The 21,940-nt window shown below is 38.8% G+C and overlaps 1 protein-coding gene across 1 annotated transcript; it reads left to right on the top strand.

Annotated features, from left to right (window-relative positions):
* Nucleotides 1-5,605: 5,605 nt before the first annotated feature.
* On the top strand, nucleotides 5,606-21,278 carry LOC148877370 (mitotic checkpoint protein BUB3.2). Its single transcript, XM_088985780.1, has 9 exons — nucleotides 5,606-6,128; nucleotides 6,234-6,364; nucleotides 10,913-10,995; nucleotides 17,413-17,679; nucleotides 19,722-19,797; nucleotides 20,147-20,227; nucleotides 20,579-20,657; nucleotides 20,754-20,854; nucleotides 20,951-21,278. The coding sequence occupies exons 1-9, from the start codon at nucleotides 6,009-6,011 to the stop codon at nucleotides 21,036-21,038; spliced, it is 1,026 nt and encodes a 341-aa protein (XP_088841906.1). The 5' UTR covers nucleotides 5,606-6,008; the 3' UTR covers nucleotides 21,039-21,278.
* The last annotated feature ends 662 nt before the right edge of the window (nucleotides 21,279-21,940 follow it).

Genomic DNA, 21,940 nt, shown 5'->3' with positions numbered 1-21,940 from the left:
AAACAAAAACAAGTGTCATAAATAAGAATTATTTTTATACACATATAGATATAGAAATGTAAAAAATGTAATTTGAATTTTCCCTTTTAATTGTGAGGGTAAACCACTTACAGGCAGCTCACCTACTATTAGGCCACGAAGACCTGCCTAGGGTAGAAGCACCTCGACACATTACCGATAGCTCAGTGAAAAGTAGCTCGGTGCAAGGTAGCTCGATGCAGAGCAGCTCAGCGTATCGTAGGAAGATTTCCTACCTGATAACCGTACCTGCCAAATCTGGAGACCTGCGCTTATGTCTCTCATCGTGCCTGCCAGCCCTGAGAGGTGTCCCTTGTCTGGCAGGGCCGTACTCTACAACGGTTACCTGTGCCCACTAGCTCAGCCCTGACAAGTAATGGTTGCGGCAGAGAATTAGAGGCGGTTACGCCAGATCTGTCAGAACACCGCTATATAAGAGCTCTGACCCCTAGAGGGGAGGAAGAGGAGGAAAAATGGAGTAACCTCTGCTCTCTAGCTCTCTACTATCAGAGTGCTAACTTAGCCATCGGAGTGGGCCCGCCAGGTAAACACCCTTGGGTCTTCAGTTCTCGCAGGTTCCTCGGCTCCCGCCATTTACAAAGATGAGCAGATCATCTCATGCAAAGGGCAGTCGGGTTGCACTACACCAGGGAGCTCGGCACCAAGGCAGCGCACTCAGCAACTCATCAAGGTGGCTCACTACCAAGGAGCTCGCCAAGTAGCTCACCACTAGGGAGTTCGCACCAAGTAGCTCACCACCAGGCAGTTCGCCACTAGGGAGCTCTACCATTCTATGAGCCATAGGCCACCTAGGAGCAAGTCAAATGACGAGGTACTTAGCCAAAAAATTGATACATCATGAAAAAAATGATATGTGATCAGAAACGGTTACATCAATAACATATGTCCAAAATTGTAATTTCAATACAAGCTAGTCCAAATTTCTTTTGTTTAGGCTCAAGCTTGAGCTTGATTCAAATTAGAGACTTGAGCTTGAGCTTAGCTCGAGTCAAAAGCTCATAAGTTCAAGCTCGAATACCTTTGATTGCAAGTCTCCCTCAATAGCTAAAGTATCGAGCTAAGGTCTTTCTAGCAGTCGAGGTCTCCCTCAGCTACTGAAGTGCCGAGCTGAGGTTTCCCTAGAAGCCAAGGTGCTGAGATAAGGTCTCCCTTTAGTTGCCGAGGTGCCAAGCTGAGGTCTCCCTCGGTTGTCAAGGTGCTGAGCCAAGGTCTCCCTTAGTGGCCGAGGTGACACTACCCTATGTGCACATACTCGATTAGGCTCGCGAGCCTCATGAGCCGAGCTTTATTAAGCTCGAGCTCGGCTCAATTAGCAAACATGCCTATATATTAGGCTCGAGTTTGGCTCGAAGCTCGGCTTAGACTAAGCCAAGTCAAGCTTTTCATGAGTCGAGGTCGAACAACTCGTGAGTAGCTCGGCTTGTGGCCACCCCTACCCCAAACCCTTCCAATCCCTCAAAGGTAAGGTTGCAATTTTAAACTTTTTTTTTGTTTAAAGTTGTATTGTGTGTTATGCAAAAAGTAGCCTCAATAATAACTACATGGCTATTTTGGACATTTTTGTGCCTCTTGTTAAAGGATTCTAAGAAAGGGGGGTCTACTTGCAACAGTATTAGAAAAATCAAGGGAAGCGATTGCAATCACCAAACTTCAAGGGGGAGATTTTAGCAATGGTTAGAAACTTCATAGGAAGTTTCAGTAATTTACCTTTTTTCAAATTAACAAAAAGAAAAAATAAAAAGAAACCATTCTTCCATCCGAGTGGTGAGTAAGCCAATTCAACCATTTGGGCTAATTGGGTGAATCCATGATATCATAGTTAAATAAAAGATGTAGAAAAAATGGGTCATTTCTCTAATATTTTATATTAATCATATTAAAGAAAAAAGTGTCATAAACAAAAATTGTTTTCATTGATAATGCAAATGAAATACAAATTTTAAAACCAACAAAAAAATGAAATTGATTTCCTATTTGGTCCAAGTCAACGATTCAACTTTTAGGTCAAATGTGTCAATATTTGATGTCATAATTAAATAATAAAAATAAAAAAATGAAAAAAAAACATAAATTTTGCAAAAGATAAAACATTTGGGTGCATCTCTAATATTGTATATTCATCATATTAAACAAAAACAAGTGTCATAAATAAGAATTATTTTTATACACATATAAATATAGAAATGTAAAAAATGTAATTTGAATTTTCCCTTTTAATTGTGAGGGTAAACCACTTACAAGCAGCTCGCCTCCTGTTAGGCCACGAAGACCTGCCTAGGGTAGAAGCACCTCGGCACATTACCGACAGCTCAGTGAAAAGCAGCTTGGTGCAAGGTAGCTCGTTGCAGAGCAGCTCAGCGTATTGCAGGAAGATTTCCTACCTGACAACCGTACCTGCCAAATCTGGAGACCTGCGCTTATGTCTCTCATCGTGCCTGCCAGCCCTGAGAGGTGTCCCTTGTCTGGCAGGGCCGTACTCTACAATGGTTACCTGCGCCCACTAGCTCAGCCCTAACAAGTAACGACTGCGGCAGAGAATCAGAGGCGGTTACACCAGATCTGCCAAAACACCGCTATATAAGAGCTCCGACCCCCAGAGGGGAGGAAGAGGAGGAAAAATGGAGGTAACCTCTGCTCTCTAGCTCTCTAATATCATCTTTAAGCTCTCTACTATCAGAGTGCTAACTTAGCCATCAGAGTGGGCCCGCCAGGTAAACACCCCTGGGTCTTCAGTTCTCGCAGGTTCCTCGGCTCCCGCCGTCTACAAAGAGGAGCAGATCATCTCATGCAAAGGGCAGTCGGGTTGCACTACACCAGGGAGCTCGGCACCAAGGCAGCGCACTCAGCAACTCATCAAGGTGGCTCACTACCAGGGAGCTCACCAAGTAGCTCACCACTAGGGAGTTCGCCACCAAGTAGCTCACCACCAGGCAGTTCACCACTAGGGAGTTCCACCATCCTCTGAGTCATAGGCCACTTAGGAGTAAGTCAAATGACGAGGTACTTAGCCAAAAAATTGACACATCACGAAAAAAATGATATGTGATCAGAAACGGTTACATCAATAACATATGTCCAAAATTGTAATTTCAATACAAGCTAGTCCAAACATTTGAATAAAAATTTAAACATTACCCCATCCACTCATATTCCCTCTTCGTCTCTTTTGTTTAAAGATTGAAATTTCACCACCACCCAAATCCCTTTTCTTCTCCTCCCCACCCCCCCCCCCCCATTTGATTATCACTACTCAATCCTCTCTACTCTTTGCACTAGAGAAAGTGGTATTGGCTCTCGAAACATAAGAAAGGATCAAAAGGTCTTGGAAGGGGAAGGGAAAAGAGTATCACTCAAAAGTGAGGTTAGAATTGGGAGAAATGTTTTAATCCACAAAGTGACTCTCCAAAGATGGTAATGTTTTGTTTCTATTATACCCTCTATTTATAGGCAAAAAAGGGAGGTCGGTTTCATATGTGTGTTTGCTGAGGATTTCAAAAATCCCGCTCATTCGTTATCAGTGCATATCTTGAGGCCGATAAGATGGTGATGCGTGTCAGACTGCTATTTACAGAACGGATTCATTCCATTCCTTGCTCCCAAACCCTACTATGCATCGATTGTTGACACAATTATCTTTTCCTGTGTTTTCATCATTTGCATGACATGATCCGCGAGATAGTACCTCCTTTGTTTTATCTCATTTGTCTTGATTATATGGTTTAATTACTTATCTCGCTTTTTGTTATTTATGTTATTTTAGTCATCAGTCCGTGGAATTTAAGTAAACCCCTTACAATTTCAAATGACTATCTTATTCTTCCCCCAACAAAAGTCACTAGGGATATCAATGCTCTAACTGTTCAAGAATACAAGAATCTATGAATGATAGTGGCAGAAGACAAGAATCTATGAACGATAGTGGTAGGTAAACTTTGATAGTAGGGGTGTAAACGGATCGAATTCGAAATAGATCAGGCAATATTTGAATTCAAATTCGATTAAAAAATCCGATATCTGAATTTGATATGATATCTCGATGGATATTGAAAATTAATATATGAATTCGAATTTGATTAAATATTTGAATATTCGCTTTGATTCAATTAATTAATTATTAAAAATATAAAATAAATATTTTATTGATATAAAATATATAAATATATAAATTATATAACATATTTTATATATATAAAAATTAAATAAGCGATCAAATTTGAATATTTATCGAATTGAATCAGGTCATATCCGAATTGGAATCCGATTAACTATTTAGTAAGAATAGGATATCCGAATTCAATTCGATTATATCGAATATTGAATTCAAAATCGGATTTTTGAATACCATTTTACACCCCTACTTGATAGTTAATGCTAGTGTTTTCTTTTCCATTTTTTTTCTTCTTGAATCATTTATGTATTTTATCATGTGTGCTTCATTTGTTTTCATGAATGATTGGATTGTTGTATTAAGTAGCCCTTTAATTAAAATTTTTTAGATTGGAAAAACTTTTGATTTTATCAGGCCAAACCCGTTATGCCAATTAACAGTTGATTCAGTTATGAGGTTTGAAATTATAGACCTTATAAGGTATGGTTTGGGATTAGGGTAGGGTTTTTTTTTCTTGTTAGGATGGTTTTACTCTGTTTGAAACCAGCCTTATATTAACTTATATGTTTATCAGTGTTTTCAACTCATCACTAACCCCGACTGGTTGAACTATCACCAGGCCAAGATTCTGGGTTTAGTTCAATTAAGACCCGTCAAATGGTAAAAATTTATTAACTTGGTCAAGAATCATTCGACTCGGATGATTCAACCGTTGACCCATTCGACCTGGTCATTGGGTCGTGGGTTGCACACTCAATGCATGCAAATTTTTGGATGTCATAATTTTACACTCTGATGTTTGATTGGGGTGATTTTTTTATTTTTATTTTTATTTTGGATAACTTTTCAAGATCTATGCATCCCATATGTGCCTTGCCCTGCTACTTTTGTGAAAAAAGCCCCCTTTTTTTGTCTCAAATTATAATTTTTAATATTTATTACAAATAAAAAAATAAAAAACTAAACTTAAAAACATAAATTAAATATAAAAATACATATAACATATTTAAAACATATTTATACATTATTTATTATAAAATATATGTTTATACACACTTTAAATACACATAGCACTGTATAACCCATTTGACTTAGACAGTTGGAACCAATGACCCATAACCCGAAGACAAAAACAATTCAGCCTCTGATCGATTTTTAAAACATTGATCTTTACGTATTACTTATACTAGTGAATTATATTATAAATTTGAAGGAAAATTATATAGGGCCACAATCATTCAACTTCTAAGTATGAGTTCCAAACATTTTGACTGGCGTGGGGGCGTTAAGGTCATGGGATTTGGAAAGGACCCCTCCTTGTGTAATCCCATAAACCCGGGTGGGGGCACCTTGAACAGGTGGGGCCTTATCAAATATCATCAAGGGGTGATGAATTTATGTTAGAACACCAATGATTATGACCTACCAATAAAGTAGTCAAATTGCATGTATACTAACAGAGAAAAAGTAATCAAATTAAATATGCTTTGTCGTTTAAAAGAGGGGAACTTCTTTTTGTCAACACATCGTTATTTATCTAATGGAAAATTTTCGAAAGTTTTTGAATCCTAGGCGGAGCTTTAATTATTTTTTTTTTCCATAAAAAAAATGAAAATTTCGAAAGTTTTTGAATCCCATGATTCCCATCGGCCCAGCATCGACATGGTGGTCTCCTCTATATATCTCTCAGCTTTGGTTTTCAAATACATTTCTCCCTCTCTCCTCTTTGTACTCTTTTACCTTCGTTCCGTCTCTCTCCTATCTGCTCCGGTCTTACTTCCAGAGCTGTAGTTCTCAGTTCCTCGTTCTTCCATTCGTGCTCACAGTAGAAGAACCCTAATTTTAAACTGAACCAAGGACTATGACTGCGGTCCTTCCCACCTCGGCGGGAAGAGAGCTATCCAACCCTCCCTCCGATGGCGTTTCCAACCTTCGCTTCTCCAATCACAGCGATAATCTTCTCGTTTCGTCATGGGACAGGGTACTTGTTCTTCTCTCCGAAAAGGAAGATGTGCTAATTTTTGTGATACTGGTTTTTTCTCCTCACTTTATTTGTCTTAATATGATTATGTATTCGCTTGGTTAGACTGTTCGATTATACGAAGCGAGCGCAAATGTGTTGAGGGGCGAGTTTATGCATGCCGGTGCAGTGCTGGATTGCTGTTTTCATGATGATTCATCGGGTTTTAGCGCCTGTGTAGATAACACCGTCAGGAGGTGGGTGAAAATTTCTCAGCGTATATATTTATCTGTAAGTAGCGTTTATTAGTTTTCTTTATCTATTGTGTTTTCGATATAGCACGTTCGATGTTGTAAGATGGTCTAGGGTCAGCCGGCTCAGTTTTGATGAAAAATTTCATTCGGGTTTTAGTTAGAATTGGAACTTTCTGCCATGAAATTTGAGGATTTTGCAATTCTCAATGGATTTTAAAACACTTCTTCTTATTTACGTCGGCAAGCAGGTTCAGTCTCATTGTAGGTCAACACAGGATTTGATCTCATTTTCTGGAATAATACCAACTTATCTAGTCTGCGTCTACGTCTAGAGTAACTTTCTATTTTCCTTTAACGCTACATGCTAAGTCTCGGCACGCGTTCTGCAGAGTGCCCATCCTTGCCGTGCATCTTTTTGAGATTTCTATAGTGAGAAATTAATTTGTACTATATGATTATTTCACCTGTTCTCAAATTTCTATAGTAATAAATTAGTTTATACGTTATCAGTCGAAAAAAAAAAATAGTTTAGACGTTCAGTTGTTTCAAGGTCCAAAGGTGAAAGATCATATTTACTACAGGCAGTTAACTTAGATGCGTTTCTGCAAGGCAATCATGTAATGTTTGATTTTATACAATTGTCAGGAGTGAATGACATCTGTTATAACTAATGGTTCTCAATTCCTTAGCCAAAGAATCTGCTTATTCTCTTTCATTTGAAAAAGGCTGATTTTCTGAACTTGGAGATTACCAACTAGGATGACATAGGCAGAAGATTTGTGGACCACTTCAAATCGATCTATAGAAGACCTTTGAGTGAGAGAGCAGTCATGGGAGGGGTGGAATGACCAAGAATTGAGGGCGGAATGGCAAGGTGGTTAGAAAGGAATTCCGAGGAAGAAGAGATTAAGAAAGCTACCTTTCTAATGGATAAATCCAAGGCTCCAGGTCTAGATGGCTTTACAATGGGTTTTTATCAAGATTACTGGAAGGTGTTGAAAGAGGATTTAGTTGAAGTCTTTAAGGAATTTGCAGACAATCATGTAATAAGCCCTGGAATCAATGCCACTTTTTTCGGCCTTGATATCTAAGAAGATTGATGCTAACCACCCAAAAGATTTTAGGCCTATTAGTCTGATGATAAGCATCCATAAAATTCTGGTTAAAGTGCTTTCTTTGAGGATCAAAACAGTTCTTCCTTTTATCATTAGTGAAACTCAGGGGGCCTTCATTCAAGGGCGACAAATAATAGATCAGATCCTAATTGTGGATGAGTGTGTGGAGGAAATGAAGAGGTCTAGCAAAGAGGTTTTATTTGTAAATTGGATCTTGAAAAGGCCTATGACTTGGTGAATTGGGAGTTTTTATTAGAGGTGATGAGAAACTGTGGATTTGGGGACAAGTGGTGTAGTTGGATATCTGGGTGTATCAGTACCTGTCACTACTTTATTCTGGTAAATAGTGTGGTGAGGGACTTTTTTCCACCTTGCAGGGGTGTCAAGCAAGGGGATCCACTCTCGCCCTTCCTTTTTACCTTAGTAGCCGATGTGATACTAAGGCTGATAGTGAAGATGCCATTAGGGGTTGGAGAATAGGGAGACACCAAATCCCAATCACCCACCTTAAGTTTGTAGATGACCTAATGATCTTTTGTGAAGGAGGCTTTAGCGAGAAGGTAACAAACCTAAAGGAGCTAATCAAAGGATTTCTAATCTGAAAATAAATTTGGAAAAGAGTTGCATAGCGGGTATAAACTTGGAGGATGGGGAGATCGAGGTTATCGTGGAGTGTCTTGAGTGTAACATCTCTGCTTGGCCTATGCCATACTTAGGACTTCCATTAGGGGCAAACCCTAGGGAGAGCAGATTTTGGACCCCAATGCTAGAAAAGTTTGAGAAGAGATTAGCCTCATGGAAGAAGATTTATATCTCTTTCGAAGGGAGAATTACCTTAATAAGAGCTACTTTGGCTAACTTATCTACTTACTTTTTGTCTGTCTTTAGGATACTAGCCAGGGAAGGTAGGAAGTTGGAGAAGTTGATGAGAGATTTCCTGTGGGAGTTGGGAGAAGAAAAAAAATGATCATTTGGTTAATTGGAAAATTGTTTGCAGAAGTAAAGAAGAGGGGGGTTTGGGACTTGGGAGGGTGATTGAAAAAAATCAAGCTCTGTTAGGGAAATGGTTGTGGTGATGGCCATTGGAAAGTGAGAGGTTGTGGCATGAGGTGGTGGGAAGCATTCTTGGGAGTTCAAAGAATGGATGGGATGCTATTGTATCAAGTCAGGCTAACCTGACGGTACCTTGGAAGGCCATTCACAACACCCTTCTTCAATTTCTCAATTTTATCAGGTATGAAGTTTGTTCTAGCAACGCTGTTCGCTTTTGGGAGGATATCTAGGTGGAAGACACCCCTTTAAAGGACCTTTTCCCTTTGCTATTTTCTGTTTCTTTGTGTAAAAAGAGGTGGTCTCAAAATTTGTCTCACCATTGGGAACACCCTTGGCTCCTAATTGGGATTTTGGGTTTCGTAGGGGATTTAGGGATCATGAAATTGAATCTCTCTCTGACTTGCTATGTTGCCTTAATCAGGTTTGCTTGGATTCCTCCAAGCCAGATAAAAGGATGTGGACTCCTAGACCCAAAGGAACCTTTACTTGTGCTTCTTACTTCAAGTCCATCTCTCAACATTCTGCTCAACAACCCTTTTTGTCAAAGGAAATTTGGTGTCGGCCAGTTCCCCCAAAGATTATGGCGTTTTGTTGGGAAGTATTCTATGGGAAAGTAAACACTCTAGATAACCTACAAAAGAGAAGACCTTTCTTCTGTATTCTCCCAATTGGTGTATCCTCTATAGAGCTCACGAGGAGGATTGTTACCATCTACTAATATCTTGTCCTTTTTTGTAGACCTTTGGGCTTGGATATTTTCATTGTTTGGGAGTAGTTGGAGTCTACCAGTAGAAGGTTGCATGATCTTTAACCATTCTACTTTCTCTTGGCCTAGAAAAAGAGGGAGACTTATGTGGAGATGTGCTTGTGCTGCCCTGATTTGTACTCTTCGGGAGGAAAGGAATGCTAGAATCTTTCAAGAAAAGGAAAGGAGCAGTCAGGAATTGAGAGACTGTGTGTTGCATAGGGAAATAGCAAGGTGTTCACCCTTAAAGGACAAGTCAATTACAAGCTAGTCTCCTCCATCTGAAGGCTCACTGAAGCTAAACTTTGATAGAAGTAGCATGGGTAATCCAGGGTTATCCGGAATGGGGGGTGTCTTGAGAAATGAGAAGGGAAATATTTTGTTGCTCTAATCGGGTCCTTTAGGAGTTGGGGACTCTATCAGGGTAGAGCTATTAGCTGCTGTACAAGGGGTGCAATTTGCAAACTAGTTGGGAGTACAACATCTAATAATTGAAGGGGATTCCAAAGTGGTGGTGGGCTGGTTGAAAAATCCTGAAGATGCTATATGGCGCTACAAGAATGAATGAAGAAATTCAATTGGTTGACAAGGAATATGTTGGTCTCTTTACAGTGGGTGGGTAGATCAGCAAATACTTTGTTCGATGTGTTAGCCAATCAAGGGTAAATAGGGAAGAATTGTTTTGGGCTCAGCTGTGATTCCTGTATTTCTTTCCTAGTTTACTTGCAACATTCAAGGAGATGCTATTGTTCATAAAAAAACTTCATGTTCTTGAAACAAAAATAATATGTTGGGTGTGTTCCAAATTAAATGGTAGACCTGATCAGGTTGAAAAATAAGTTTATGAATAGTAATTCAATTATTCAAACTCCACTGAATTTCATAGATTGCAGCTATAATGAGTAATACATGCATTTTGACAGATTATCAAAATCCCACTTCATAAATTCAGTTTAATTCCACTTTATCCTGAGATGTTCTTGTCCAAATTATCAAAATCCCACCTCCAAAAAACTTTTGACAGATTTATATCATTTTTATGTTACATCATTCTCTCTCATTTTGGCAAGTCCTATATGCATTTTGAAGAAGGGCTCTTATGACCATGCATTTGTGATTGCACATTTGTTCTTATGATACAGAATTTTTGCAACTGAATTTAGGCACTTTTACATGTTCTTTAGCTTAATAGATAATTTTGTTTGCATGGTTAAATGCCAATCTCTTGTGAAAACTAAGATTAAACTAGTGAATTAGGAAACCATTTTACACTTTCTGGGGCATTCCAATGAGCTTGGTGCCTGTTACATTTCTTAGGTGTTGTGAGTGGTGAATAAAAACAGCTGACTTTTAGTAGTTCATAAATCTTCTTTATTATTCTGTACCATCTGTATTTATTGCTTTTTTCTTTTTATTTTTCTTTATCAGTCCCTCCTTTCCAGTGGCCACACTGTTTTTCCTACAAAAGGAGGATGTATTACTGCTTATATTCGTTTTCTCTATGTAATTTTTTCTTCAATTTGCAGAAGCTGATAGTTGATTCTATTTTATTTGTCTTAGTTGGTAATGTTCTTAACTAGTCAGGGACTCAGGGTTTTATGCCAAATGTAGTATTTGATATCACAAGTTTGATTTCAGGTTGGTATTCAGCACAGGCAAGGAGGATATTTTGGGGAGGCATGATGCACCTGTTCGTTGTGTTGAGTACTCTTACGCAGCAGGTTTCTACTTATTTCTATGTGTTTTACTTGAAAAAAAAGGATTATGCTATTTTTCAGTGACATCTACAAATATAATAATATATTATTGCTAGAAACTGCATATTATAATTTAGGCTTCATACTTGGATCAGAGGATCTGAGTCATCAGCCCCAAATCCAGTTCAACATTGAAATGAATCAAATATAAATTTTGCATTTGTATTTTTATGGTGTGCAATTGCTTATCAGTCAAAAAGTTGCAAAAGTTGTTCAAAGATTTATTCGGTGAAAATATAACCGCAACACACACACACTGTTGTTTTTTGGTTTAAAATATGATATGGGCGGGAACCTGAATCTCAAGATCCAAGAACCCAATTCACAAACCTCTAGTAGTTTCAAAGCTAGTCATGATGTCCCATAACAGTTAGTGTACTGTGGGGTTTTGAGGTTTGATGGTAACTTTTTTGGATAACATGGAACCTTCTAGGATCAGAGTTTTCTCCCTCTTGTTTTCCTGATAGAGTTGGGATCATCACTTGGGCTTTTAGTGGTTCAATCAAGAAGGTGGTTTATCGAGGCAGTGGTTGTAACTCTACTTTGGCCCTAGTATGTAATCCCAAGGGGAGGTGTCTCCATTGGCGAAGAAAGGGAATTTGCAACTGCAATTAAGGTGGGCCATGGGATTTGGGGAGAGGGCAATAAATACTTTAATTTTTTCCCTCCAACACATAATGAGATTTGGCAGCTTATGGGGTTTTGGCAACTTATGGATTCCTATGAGATAGAATTCATAACTCATGATCTTAGAATATGAATTCTTGTATGGTTCTTTTTCTTGTACAGTTTGGTGATGCCCTCATTTTTTTGTTCAATGTCCATTATGTAGATCATTAATCATTTTCTTGTAATTTTAATTAATATAAATGATTCTGATCTTACCGTTCAAAAAACAAAAAACATTTTGTATGGATGCCCTTTATGGTTATTGATAACAGCAATAAACCCATTAAATTGCAAAATGTGAAATATCTCCATGGGGGTTTGGTTGAGAATCCCCCATGTTGGTTTTGTTGCTAGTTCAATTACTTAGGGTTTCAAGGAAGTTGGATAAAAAAAGGAACAATGAAGAGGGCAGAACAAATGCAACTAATGAATTTCATGCCCCTTATGGAGAAAATAATGGCGTTGCCCTTCTGGTCCTAGCTAGCTGGAGTCTTTGAAGGGGACCGAGGGGTTTACTGGATACAGACCTAACCAATGAAGTTCATGTTGGTTTTGTTGCTAGTTCAATTGCTTAGGGTTTCAAGGAAGTTGGATAAAAAAAAGGAACAAAGAAGAGGGTAGAACAAACGCAACTAATGAAGTTCATGCCCCTTATGGAGAAAATAATGGCATTGTCCTTCTGGTCCTAGCTAGTTGGAGTCTTTGGAGGGGACCGAGGGGTGCACTGGATACAGACCTAACCAATGAAGTAAGAAATTGATCAATTCTACCAAATTGTACATGCCCCTTATGGAGAATATGTTATGGGCCCGGGAATAGGATCTCGTCACGGGTCGGTCCACGGGGAAAACCTCCTGTTTTCCCTTGTCCCTTATTGATGAACCTATCTTGGTGCCTTTGGTGATTTGTTCAAGAGATCACCAACTCTCCTAACTCACTTCTTTAACTGAATATTCGATTTCTTTATTGACTGATAGCAGCTCCTTAAATAGGAGATTACAAGAGTCCTAATCTTAGGGAGTCTCCTTGCTGAATAGGGAGACTTCCAATTCTATCTTGCTAAGGATAAGATAAGCTAATCCTAATCTGATAATAAGGTAAACTAATCCTAATCTGATAATAGGGTAAACTAATCCTAATCTGATAACAAGATAAACTAATCCAATCTGATAACTTACTAACGAGATAAGATGAGAACTATAGAATAAGATAAGAACAAGCAAAATGAGCTAATCTAATCTAGATAAGGCTGCTGTTGCCGAACTGGGTAGGATGAGCATCACTGAATCCTTGCTGCTGTTGGCGGTGGGCCCGGGGCTTGTTGCTGCCGGCGGCGATGGTACGTCTTCCCGAGGAAGGCGTCCATAACATTACTCCCCTCCTGGACTACGAGCTTGTCCTCAAGCTCGAAAGCTGGATATGTGGCCTGGGAACTCTGCCAACGGGAGCCACGTGGTTTTGGCCGATGGTAAATTACACCATTCTACCAAGACTTTAACAATAGCACCAACAAAGAGCTTAGCTGACTGATGGGGAAGCTCAATACCAGTATCATCAGGAAACAAGTTGCATAAGATGTTGTTTTGAGGTCCTTCTTGAGAGCCATCAATCCCAAATAGGGGGCCCCATGAGCCATAACCATTGTTAATGGCATCCGATATTCCAACAACAACTCCAACCATGTTCAAGATAATCAGTGTCGTAGGAGGAATGAGAAATGTAGTCCATTTGAAGAGGTACAATTCACCAAACTCTGTATCATCTGCAGCCTTTGAAGTTGCAGTGAAGTTGGTGTCAACTCCTGCAAGAACTTTAAGAAGGCCTTGGAAGACGGCAAAAAGATGAGCTGAGACACCTCCTATCACCCAGAATTGTTTACTGCACCACCAATCCTGAATGCTAACACCACTCCATCGGAGCTCAAGCACACCAGTGGCTATGATGGACAGGAAGAGGGCAATGGACCATATGCTAGCAAGATTATTTAGAGTGGGAATGATGAACTCCAGTGAGAAGACAGACAGCAGGAATGATGCAGTAGGCAAGCAAAGGAATGGAAGTTAAAGGGTAAACAATGGTGTTAGTATAGGCCAACCTCTCTAACCATTTTAGTTTTCCTTCATAGCCATACCATAGAGGGCAATGCCGACTAAGGAATATCTCAACTGATCCAAGAGCCCACCTGAGAACTTGGTGCAGACGATTTGAAAGATTTATAGGAGCTGAACCTTTAAATGCAGCTAGTTTAGGAACACAATACACTGACTTCCATCCTTTGCAGTGCATCTTGAACCCTGTCAATATGTCTTTTGTGACTAAGCCATAAATCCATCCAAGCTCTTTTCCCCATTCAGTTTTCTCTTCATAGCCACAGCTAATAACATGAATAGCCTCCTTAATGAGGGTTGTGTTGTTGGTACCCTCAGGAAGACCACCTTCTTCCATAAGTGTTGAAGCAATGAAGACAGGTGACTGTCCAAACCTCTTCTCAAAGTTTTTCTGAGACATGAGAGATGATTTCTCTAGCTCATCGTATCCTTCAAGCCCTTCTTCAATCTCTTCAAGATCAAGGATAGGGGCAGAGCCTTTCTTGGAATAGTCCTTTGCCATCACTTTCGTCTTCTTGTTGTCAAACCCTGCAAACAAACTTCTTTCTCCCTTCTTTGATTTCAACCTTTTCCTTGATCCACCATAACAATAGCAACACCAAGAAGGCCAGCAATCACAAGTCATCTTTGGTCTCTTTTCAGACACTGGTGGGTCATAGCCATACAATGCTTGCCTGTTCAAGACACAACCAGTTCCAACGTAGATTGGTCCTTGGATCCCATCCAAGCCTTTCTTGTTGATATCAAGGAACACTATATTGCGATTAGCGTATCTATCATGGCGATCAATACCGTCGAACCTCTGTGGAAATTGGACATAATTTAGCTTCTTTCCAAGTTGAGGATCCATCAGAAGGCACATGGCTTCCCTTACAGCCTTGCTATAAATCACATAGAGTGGAGGTGGCAGTAATTCTGCTAAATTATGCTGCCTTAATTTCTTTGTATGCAGAACCCCTAGTTGGTGTTGGACAAGCAGGGATGCTTTCTTCAGAGATTTCGGGAGACTTGAAAGGAACTTCTTTCGGTGTGCAATGGTCTTCATAAGGCTTTTCTTGTGTTGCTCCAGTTTCTCATGAAGTTTGCAGAGTTCTTTTCGCCGGAAAAGCTCAAAATTAAGCTGCCTTAGCATCAGGTCATGTGCACTGTCTTTTGATAGTACAGATCCCTTAATATCTTGAGGGGCTGAACTAAAAACTCTTCCTCAGGCACAAGTTCAATATCCGGATACTTTGACTTGAAATCTTTGCGCACCTTTATGGCTTTCCCAAAATGAATTTTCTCATACATCAAATTGTGAAGCTGCAATGTAGTGAAATCTACTGGTGCCTTAGCACGTTCTGTTTCTGCTTTAACACGATCCTCTTCTAGCAATATAGAACGATTTACCTTATCCCGGTCATTTGTCCGTTGATTCCGAAAAAACTGCTCGCAGCGATACAGCCAGCCTAAGGGGTCTCCGTTGCCGTTGCATGACGGGAATTCCAGCCTGGTGTACTTGGGGATGACTGCGGCTACCGGGGCGACGACCTGCTGTTTGTTGGACGACTCCGTCAAGTCTGGTCGGCGTCTGTTTGTGGTTACAGCCCCTTCTGGATCCCTCTCCTTGTTAGAGAAATACGATTCCAGCAAGCGTCGTAGCTCCCGAACATCGTCTTTGACCTCATGAACCTCCATGCGGGTTTCCACGAGCCTATGCTCCAGTTTGTGGACCTTGGATGATAGCTGCTCCAGATCTCCCATGACAGTAGGCTCTGATACCAAGTTGTTATGGGCCCGGGAATAGGATCTTGTCATGGGTCGGTCCATGGGGAAAACCTCCTGTTTTCCCTTGTCCCTTCTTGATGAACCTATCTTGGTGCCTTTGGTGATTTGTTCAAGAGATCACCAACTCTCCTAGCTCACTTCTTTAACTGAATATTCGATATCTTTATTGACTGATAGTAGCTCCTTAAATAGGAGATTACAAGAGTCCTAATCTTAGGGAGTCTCCTTGCTGAATAGGGAGACTTCCAATTCTATCTTGCTAAGGATAAGATAAGCTAATCCTAATCTGATAATAAGATAAACTAATCCTAATCTGATAACAAGATAAACTAATCCAATCTGATAACTTACTAACGAGATAAGATAAGAACAAGCAAAATGAGCTAATCTAATCTAGATAAGGCTGCTGTTGCCGAACTGGGTAGGATGAGCATCACTGAATCCTTGCTGCTGCTGGCGGTGGGCCCGGGGCCTGTTGCTGCCGGCGGCGATGGTACGTCTTCCCGAGGAAGGCGTCCATAACAGAATATAAGCTGCTGTCAGGAAAAAAGACCTCACCTTTGAGATACCAACCAGAGTCTCATGGAAAAGACTTGTATGAGGAGTTGTTCCCAGAGTTGTTGGTATTGAGATCCTTAACTCAACTCAACTAAACCTTGTCCCAGCTATATGAAGTTGGGTATATGAATCTTGTTCTGCCATTCCGTTCTTTTCAGTATGTTAAATTTTGGGCCCTAAAATCGTCTCACACTACTTCAACCCGTGTCCTTTTTGGTCTGCTCTTAGCTCTTCTAGAATCTAGATCCTTCAACTTGTAAGTTGTAATAGATCATTTCTTCTCATTATTGCTGTAAATGGTATTCTTTGCACAAAACATCTTAGTCTACTTTCCCTCTTTTTATCACCTATCGGAGCTACTTATAGGTTTCTTCAGAAATTTGTTTCTGATCCTATCATTTCTAGTTTCTCACTCATTGGATACACTAATTGCATTAATCTAACAAGTGACCTTTGATCTTGAATTGATAGATCTGATTCTCATGCAGTCATGCTAACAAGTGACCTTCTCACTCATTTGGATTACGTGGAAACAATTGTCTACGTCATTTTGACTTTTGCTACCTTGTGATATTTGCTAATTTCTTCCACATTATGCTTTTGTTTCTCCTATTACTTGATACAGCTCTTCAACCTGCCTTCACTTTTCATTTTCCAAGCTAGTCCTTGCCTTCGTGCATTAAAACATAACCTATTTAATTTCTTCTGCACACACTATAAGTTTAGACTCTATATAAGGTGGAATCTTGATCATATCATCAGAATTTGCTTCAGTTGTGGCATGCATGTTCTCTGATTAATAGCCAAAGTATTGATTGATTGTGCCAAAAAAGGGTGAAGGTGTAATTAACACAATACTTGAAGAGTACATACAGAGGGTACACAAGTTTATGTGGTAATCTGTTATTTGCAAGTTTTGGGTTTCTTCTTACCACGTTTCCTCTTATAAATTCTATCATGCATTACCATAAATGATAGGATCATCTCTTTCATTCATTGGATGACTTTTCATTTTGGGAAATTCTTTAAATGGTATGTATTGGGCTATTGGCAGATGGATTTGATTTATAAAAATGTAAACTACTTTATGGTATGCAAGCGGATGTTAAATGAATTTTCAATGCATTTGCTGCTCAGTTAGTTTCAGACTTTCAGTGCACTTTTCACAAATGAAGTTTGGCATGTGTTAATAGAGCGCCAAACTTAAGCATAATTGTTATTGCCTTGTAAAGTACATATTTCCTAACAAAGTTCTTTGTTTGCAAAAACACGATTTTAGGGCAAGTCATCACTGGTAGTTGGGATAAAACACTGAAGTGTTGGGACCCAAGAGGTGCAAGTGGGCAAGAGCGTACACTTGTTGGAACATATCCACAACCTGAGCGTGTTTATTCCCTTTCTCTTGTTGGTAATCGTTTAGTGGTAGCAACTGCAGGAAGACATGTAAATGTCTATGATCTGCGGAATATGTCTCAACCAGAGCAAAAGAGGGAGTCATCATTGAAATATCAAACCAGATGTGTACGTTGTTATCCCAATGGAACAGGTAACTATCTGAGCATCTAAAGTTTTTATAATATTTTATATTATCTACAGTACTAGCCATAGTTTTCAAAATGCCAAGGGGGTTCTTGTGGCCTGGTTGCCTAGGTGATGCCTAGGCAATGTATTTTTAAATAAAATGAAAAACATGAATCCTAGGTTAATTTCTTAGCATGATTCAAAGTATCGATACGATATGCCCGATACGGGGCGTATCGTGTCGTATCTTTTGAAAAAGATACGGACTGAAATGCCCCCCGATTTTTTTTAATAATAAAAAACATGCTAAAAGCTTCCCAAAAAACCAAAATGTGAAAAAGAAAACTAAAAAAAAAATAAAGTTTTGGCCGTTTCTAATTACTGATACGATACGACCGAAACTCGTATCGTATCGATACTTTGAACCTTGTTTCTTAGGTTCCATAGAAACCAGCAACCATCTTTCACTAGTAATAATTTTTAATCTTCATAAAAAAGTATAAACTTCATATTCAACATAGAAAATCAACATATTCATAAGGAAAAGAAGAATGAAAAGAATGTTCAGAAAATGCAAGGGTTGAGCCTTGTTTTTTTTTTCTAGAAAAAAAAAGAATGTGTTGATTGGACAAAATTGTAAGTTCTTCCTTGCTTATTGGTTCAGGTTTTAAGCCTTCAAGGGCTGTCTTTGTGGGTTGAACTCAGCATACACCAACATGTGTGTTGATTGAACCATACAAAATAAGAAAAGAATACAAAAAGAAACTAGTATATAAATCCACAAAATGAATTATTTAGTATAACAATGTCTATTTTATTACTATAATCTCAAAAAAGAAACAACATAAAAAAACATCTATGTACAAAACAAAAAATTTCATATTCCATGTACAAAACAGCTAGGTGCTCAAGTGAGATGACCCTTCATGGGCACTTTGTCAGCTTTGTTTCACCTTGACAATTATGGTACTTGCTCTTTCATACTTTTATTAGTTATGATATGATATGATCAAGTCCTCGTCATATGTAACCCTAGCCCCTTGATTTTGTTGTCATGTTATTTCTTGTCTCTTGATCCAGTTCATTTTTATTTTCCATACCATAAAGATTTATAAACAGCTCAATTACTTCTTTCATGCTGTTCTTTATCTCCAATTTTACAGTTTTTCAGAATCTCACACTTTATGATAGGTTTTATAATTTTCTCCTGATTATCTTGCTATTTAGCCCTTTCTGATAATAATTTACTGGTCATTGCTGAAGTTTACCTTTTGATTAGAATCTGATGATTTAATTAATGGGTTTGGATCAAATGGACTAGGACACAACTCTGTAACTTGTTATTTTTTCTCTCTTTTCTTCTAATTTTTCCCAAGGGAATTTTAGTTTAAAGCCTTTTCCAAGATTAAAGATGTAGGTGGGCAATGTAAAACCTATTTAAAGATCTTTCAAATTTTTTGGATTAATATATAACTTTTTATGTCCATTAGGGAAAAATTGTATGGGATGAAAGTTTGTTTTGTAAGTGAATTATCAAAAAACAAAAAAAGAAAGTTCTGTTTTGTAAGTGAGGTTTGCAGTGTGGTTGTGCTTATGTTTTACATTTTTTTATTTTCCATTTGCAAAATTAAATCAATTTCTCAAATTTATCTGATCCGTTTTTATGTTTTTCTTTTGGATACTTCTAAGTTCATCTTTTATTTGATAGAAATATCTATATATCTGTTGAAATGAATATAGAAATAGACAAAGGACATAATTTTCATAATTCAGCTCTTAGAATTTACAGAATTAATGTCGACAGTGGTGGGGGGGGGGGCATTCAACCATTCATCACTGGAATAGGCTTATTCCTAACTTGTCCAGTTTGCAAGAGATTTGCTTGAGATATTAGGATGTCAGATTTTGATACCTTAGTTTGGTCTAATCCAACATGAACCTAATGTCAGGGGGGGAGGTCTGACACAGTTAAAAGAAGGCAGGCTTGGCAGTTTTCATCATTTTGTGCATTTCAGCTATATCTTGCACTTGTTGTTTCTTCTTATTAACTTGGGCTGCTGTATGCAGGCTTTGCTCTTAGTTCTGTGGAAGGTCGGGTTGCAATGGAATTTTTTGATCTGTCTGAGGCTGGTCAAGCTAAGAAGTATGTAATTATCCTTGAGGAATTGTTTGATGCAGGATCATAAACTGTGCCGAAACATTGAACCACATGGATGTTGTGTTTGCATTTTCTATATGCGTGGGGCTTTACCTGACTTTTTGTCTTTTCACTTTTTGCACCTTGTGGGATTCTGCTCCCAAACACTGTTTTTGCACCCTGAGGATGTTTGAGGTCATTTTAATTGTTTTAGGTATCACCATTACATTGATGGATTTTGAAAGTATTTCCAAGCTTAAACACTGCTATCATGCTTCTATGAGGACACTTTTTCACCTTAAGGTTCCGACAGGACGTATTTTTTATTGGCTGATTGGAGTAAGCTCCTTTGCAGGTATGCTTTCAAGTGCCATCGAAAATCAGAGGCTGGAAGAGATACGGTATATCCTGTTAATGCAATTGCGTTTCACCCTGTGTAAGTTTTCTTTTCCTTTTCTTATAAGAGAACCGTGGTATCCACTGTTTGTGTGTGTGTGTGTGTTTATATATATATAGAAAAACTTGAATTAAGATGGGTTAGGAAGAAATTTGGGTCGTAAGTTTTAAGGGATTACAAATTTGTAAGCCACATAGCTACATATAGAATTTGTAAACCCATTTTATTGTTATTGTTGGAGGGGATGATGCCCTATTGTTATTGAATTTCTCATTGCCTGGTTAGAATTCAATCCCCACAATGGGGATGCTTTCAAATGTGCTATTTCCTCAGAGTGAGCTACTTGGTTCAAGACTCGTATTCTTGTCTGTGTTCCTAAATATGTCACAGGTATGGCACATTTGCCACGGGAGGTTGTGATGGATATGTCAATGTGTGGGATGGCAACAACAAGAAGAGACTATATCAGGTAATATCCATAGACAAGTTCTGAAAGTTGACATTTTCTCTTGGAAACATGTAGCTGGCATGATTTACCACATTATCTTTATTTTTGGTTTCCCAGTACACAAAATACCCAACTAGCATTGCAGCATTATCCTTCAGCAGAGATGGCCGATTGCTAGCTGTTGCCTCCAGTTATACATTTGAAGAGGGAGACAAGCCGTACGATACTGACTTCAAAACTCTCTCTCTCTCTCTCTCACACACACACACACACACACAAAAGAGGGTATTCATTAAATTTGCGTTTATTTGCAGGCATGAGCCGGATGCCATCTATGTCCGCAGTGTAAATGAAGTGGAGGTTAAACCAAAGCCAAAAGTGTATCCTGCACCCCCTCCATAAATCTGTAGAGAGAAAACATGATACCTATTTAATATTATTTTTTTCGGGTGTTTTTTTTTTTTTTGGATGATGACTTTAAAAATTGATGCAAGCCTTTAATCCTCGATAGTTAAGCCTGCCGAACTAAAGCGGGATAACCAGTTTTCATTCCAAGTTTTTTACACTTTTCCATTTTGGCCTTGTCAACCTGGATTCTATCATGTAAGATGAAATGAAACGTCTAATATGCTTTAATCTTGATAGGCTGCTTGATTTACTTTATGCGCCTCAACAGCCTTGTTCCTTGTCAGAGGGGAACTTCCCTGAACCCGTTTCCTGGTTGTGATTTCTCAACTCAAATAGCTTGAATATGGAGCATCATTGGAGCGTAAAGGTTCTAAATATCGATACAGTGTGCCTGTATCAGTGTTTTTTTTTTTGTGTTTTATTTATTTATTTTTTAAATTGTTTCAGATGGGTTGGTTTAAGTCCTGATTACCCACTAAACCAGGACCTGACCCGATACACCCTTAATATCGGGAAGGTCTTGATACGTAATGATATTTTCAACCTTTTGTATTGATCGTTTGCTGATTTCAACCGCCTAAAGAAGAAATGCATGCCACAGCCAAATAAAAACATTAGACAATAAAAACAGAATTATCTCGTTACTGTGAATTCGGATTTTATCCTTACAAAATCCATCTTCACACTGACTTAACAGCCTAGCAGCTATGCATTGGAAAGATAGGATCTGATCCTCACACAGCGTGCCTCACTCTGACCTCACAGCATGTTTTAGTGGTACATCTGGATCATCTCCTTATAAATTTAAAAATTTACAAGTACAAGATGTTTCAAGTGTCAGTTAAAACTGCTGTGAGATTGGTGTGAGGCGCGGATCCGAACTCTTCATTGGGAAC

Source organism: Nelumbo lutea, chromosome 1 (genome assembly GCF_056320005.1).
Source record: "Nelumbo lutea isolate HS-2025 chromosome 1, American lotus-T2T, whole genome shotgun sequence".
NCBI classification, from domain to species: domain Eukaryota; kingdom Viridiplantae; phylum Streptophyta; class Magnoliopsida; order Proteales; family Nelumbonaceae; genus Nelumbo; species Nelumbo lutea.
Note: the sequence above shows the minus strand (reverse complement) of the source record. Positions and strands in the feature narration are given on the sequence as shown.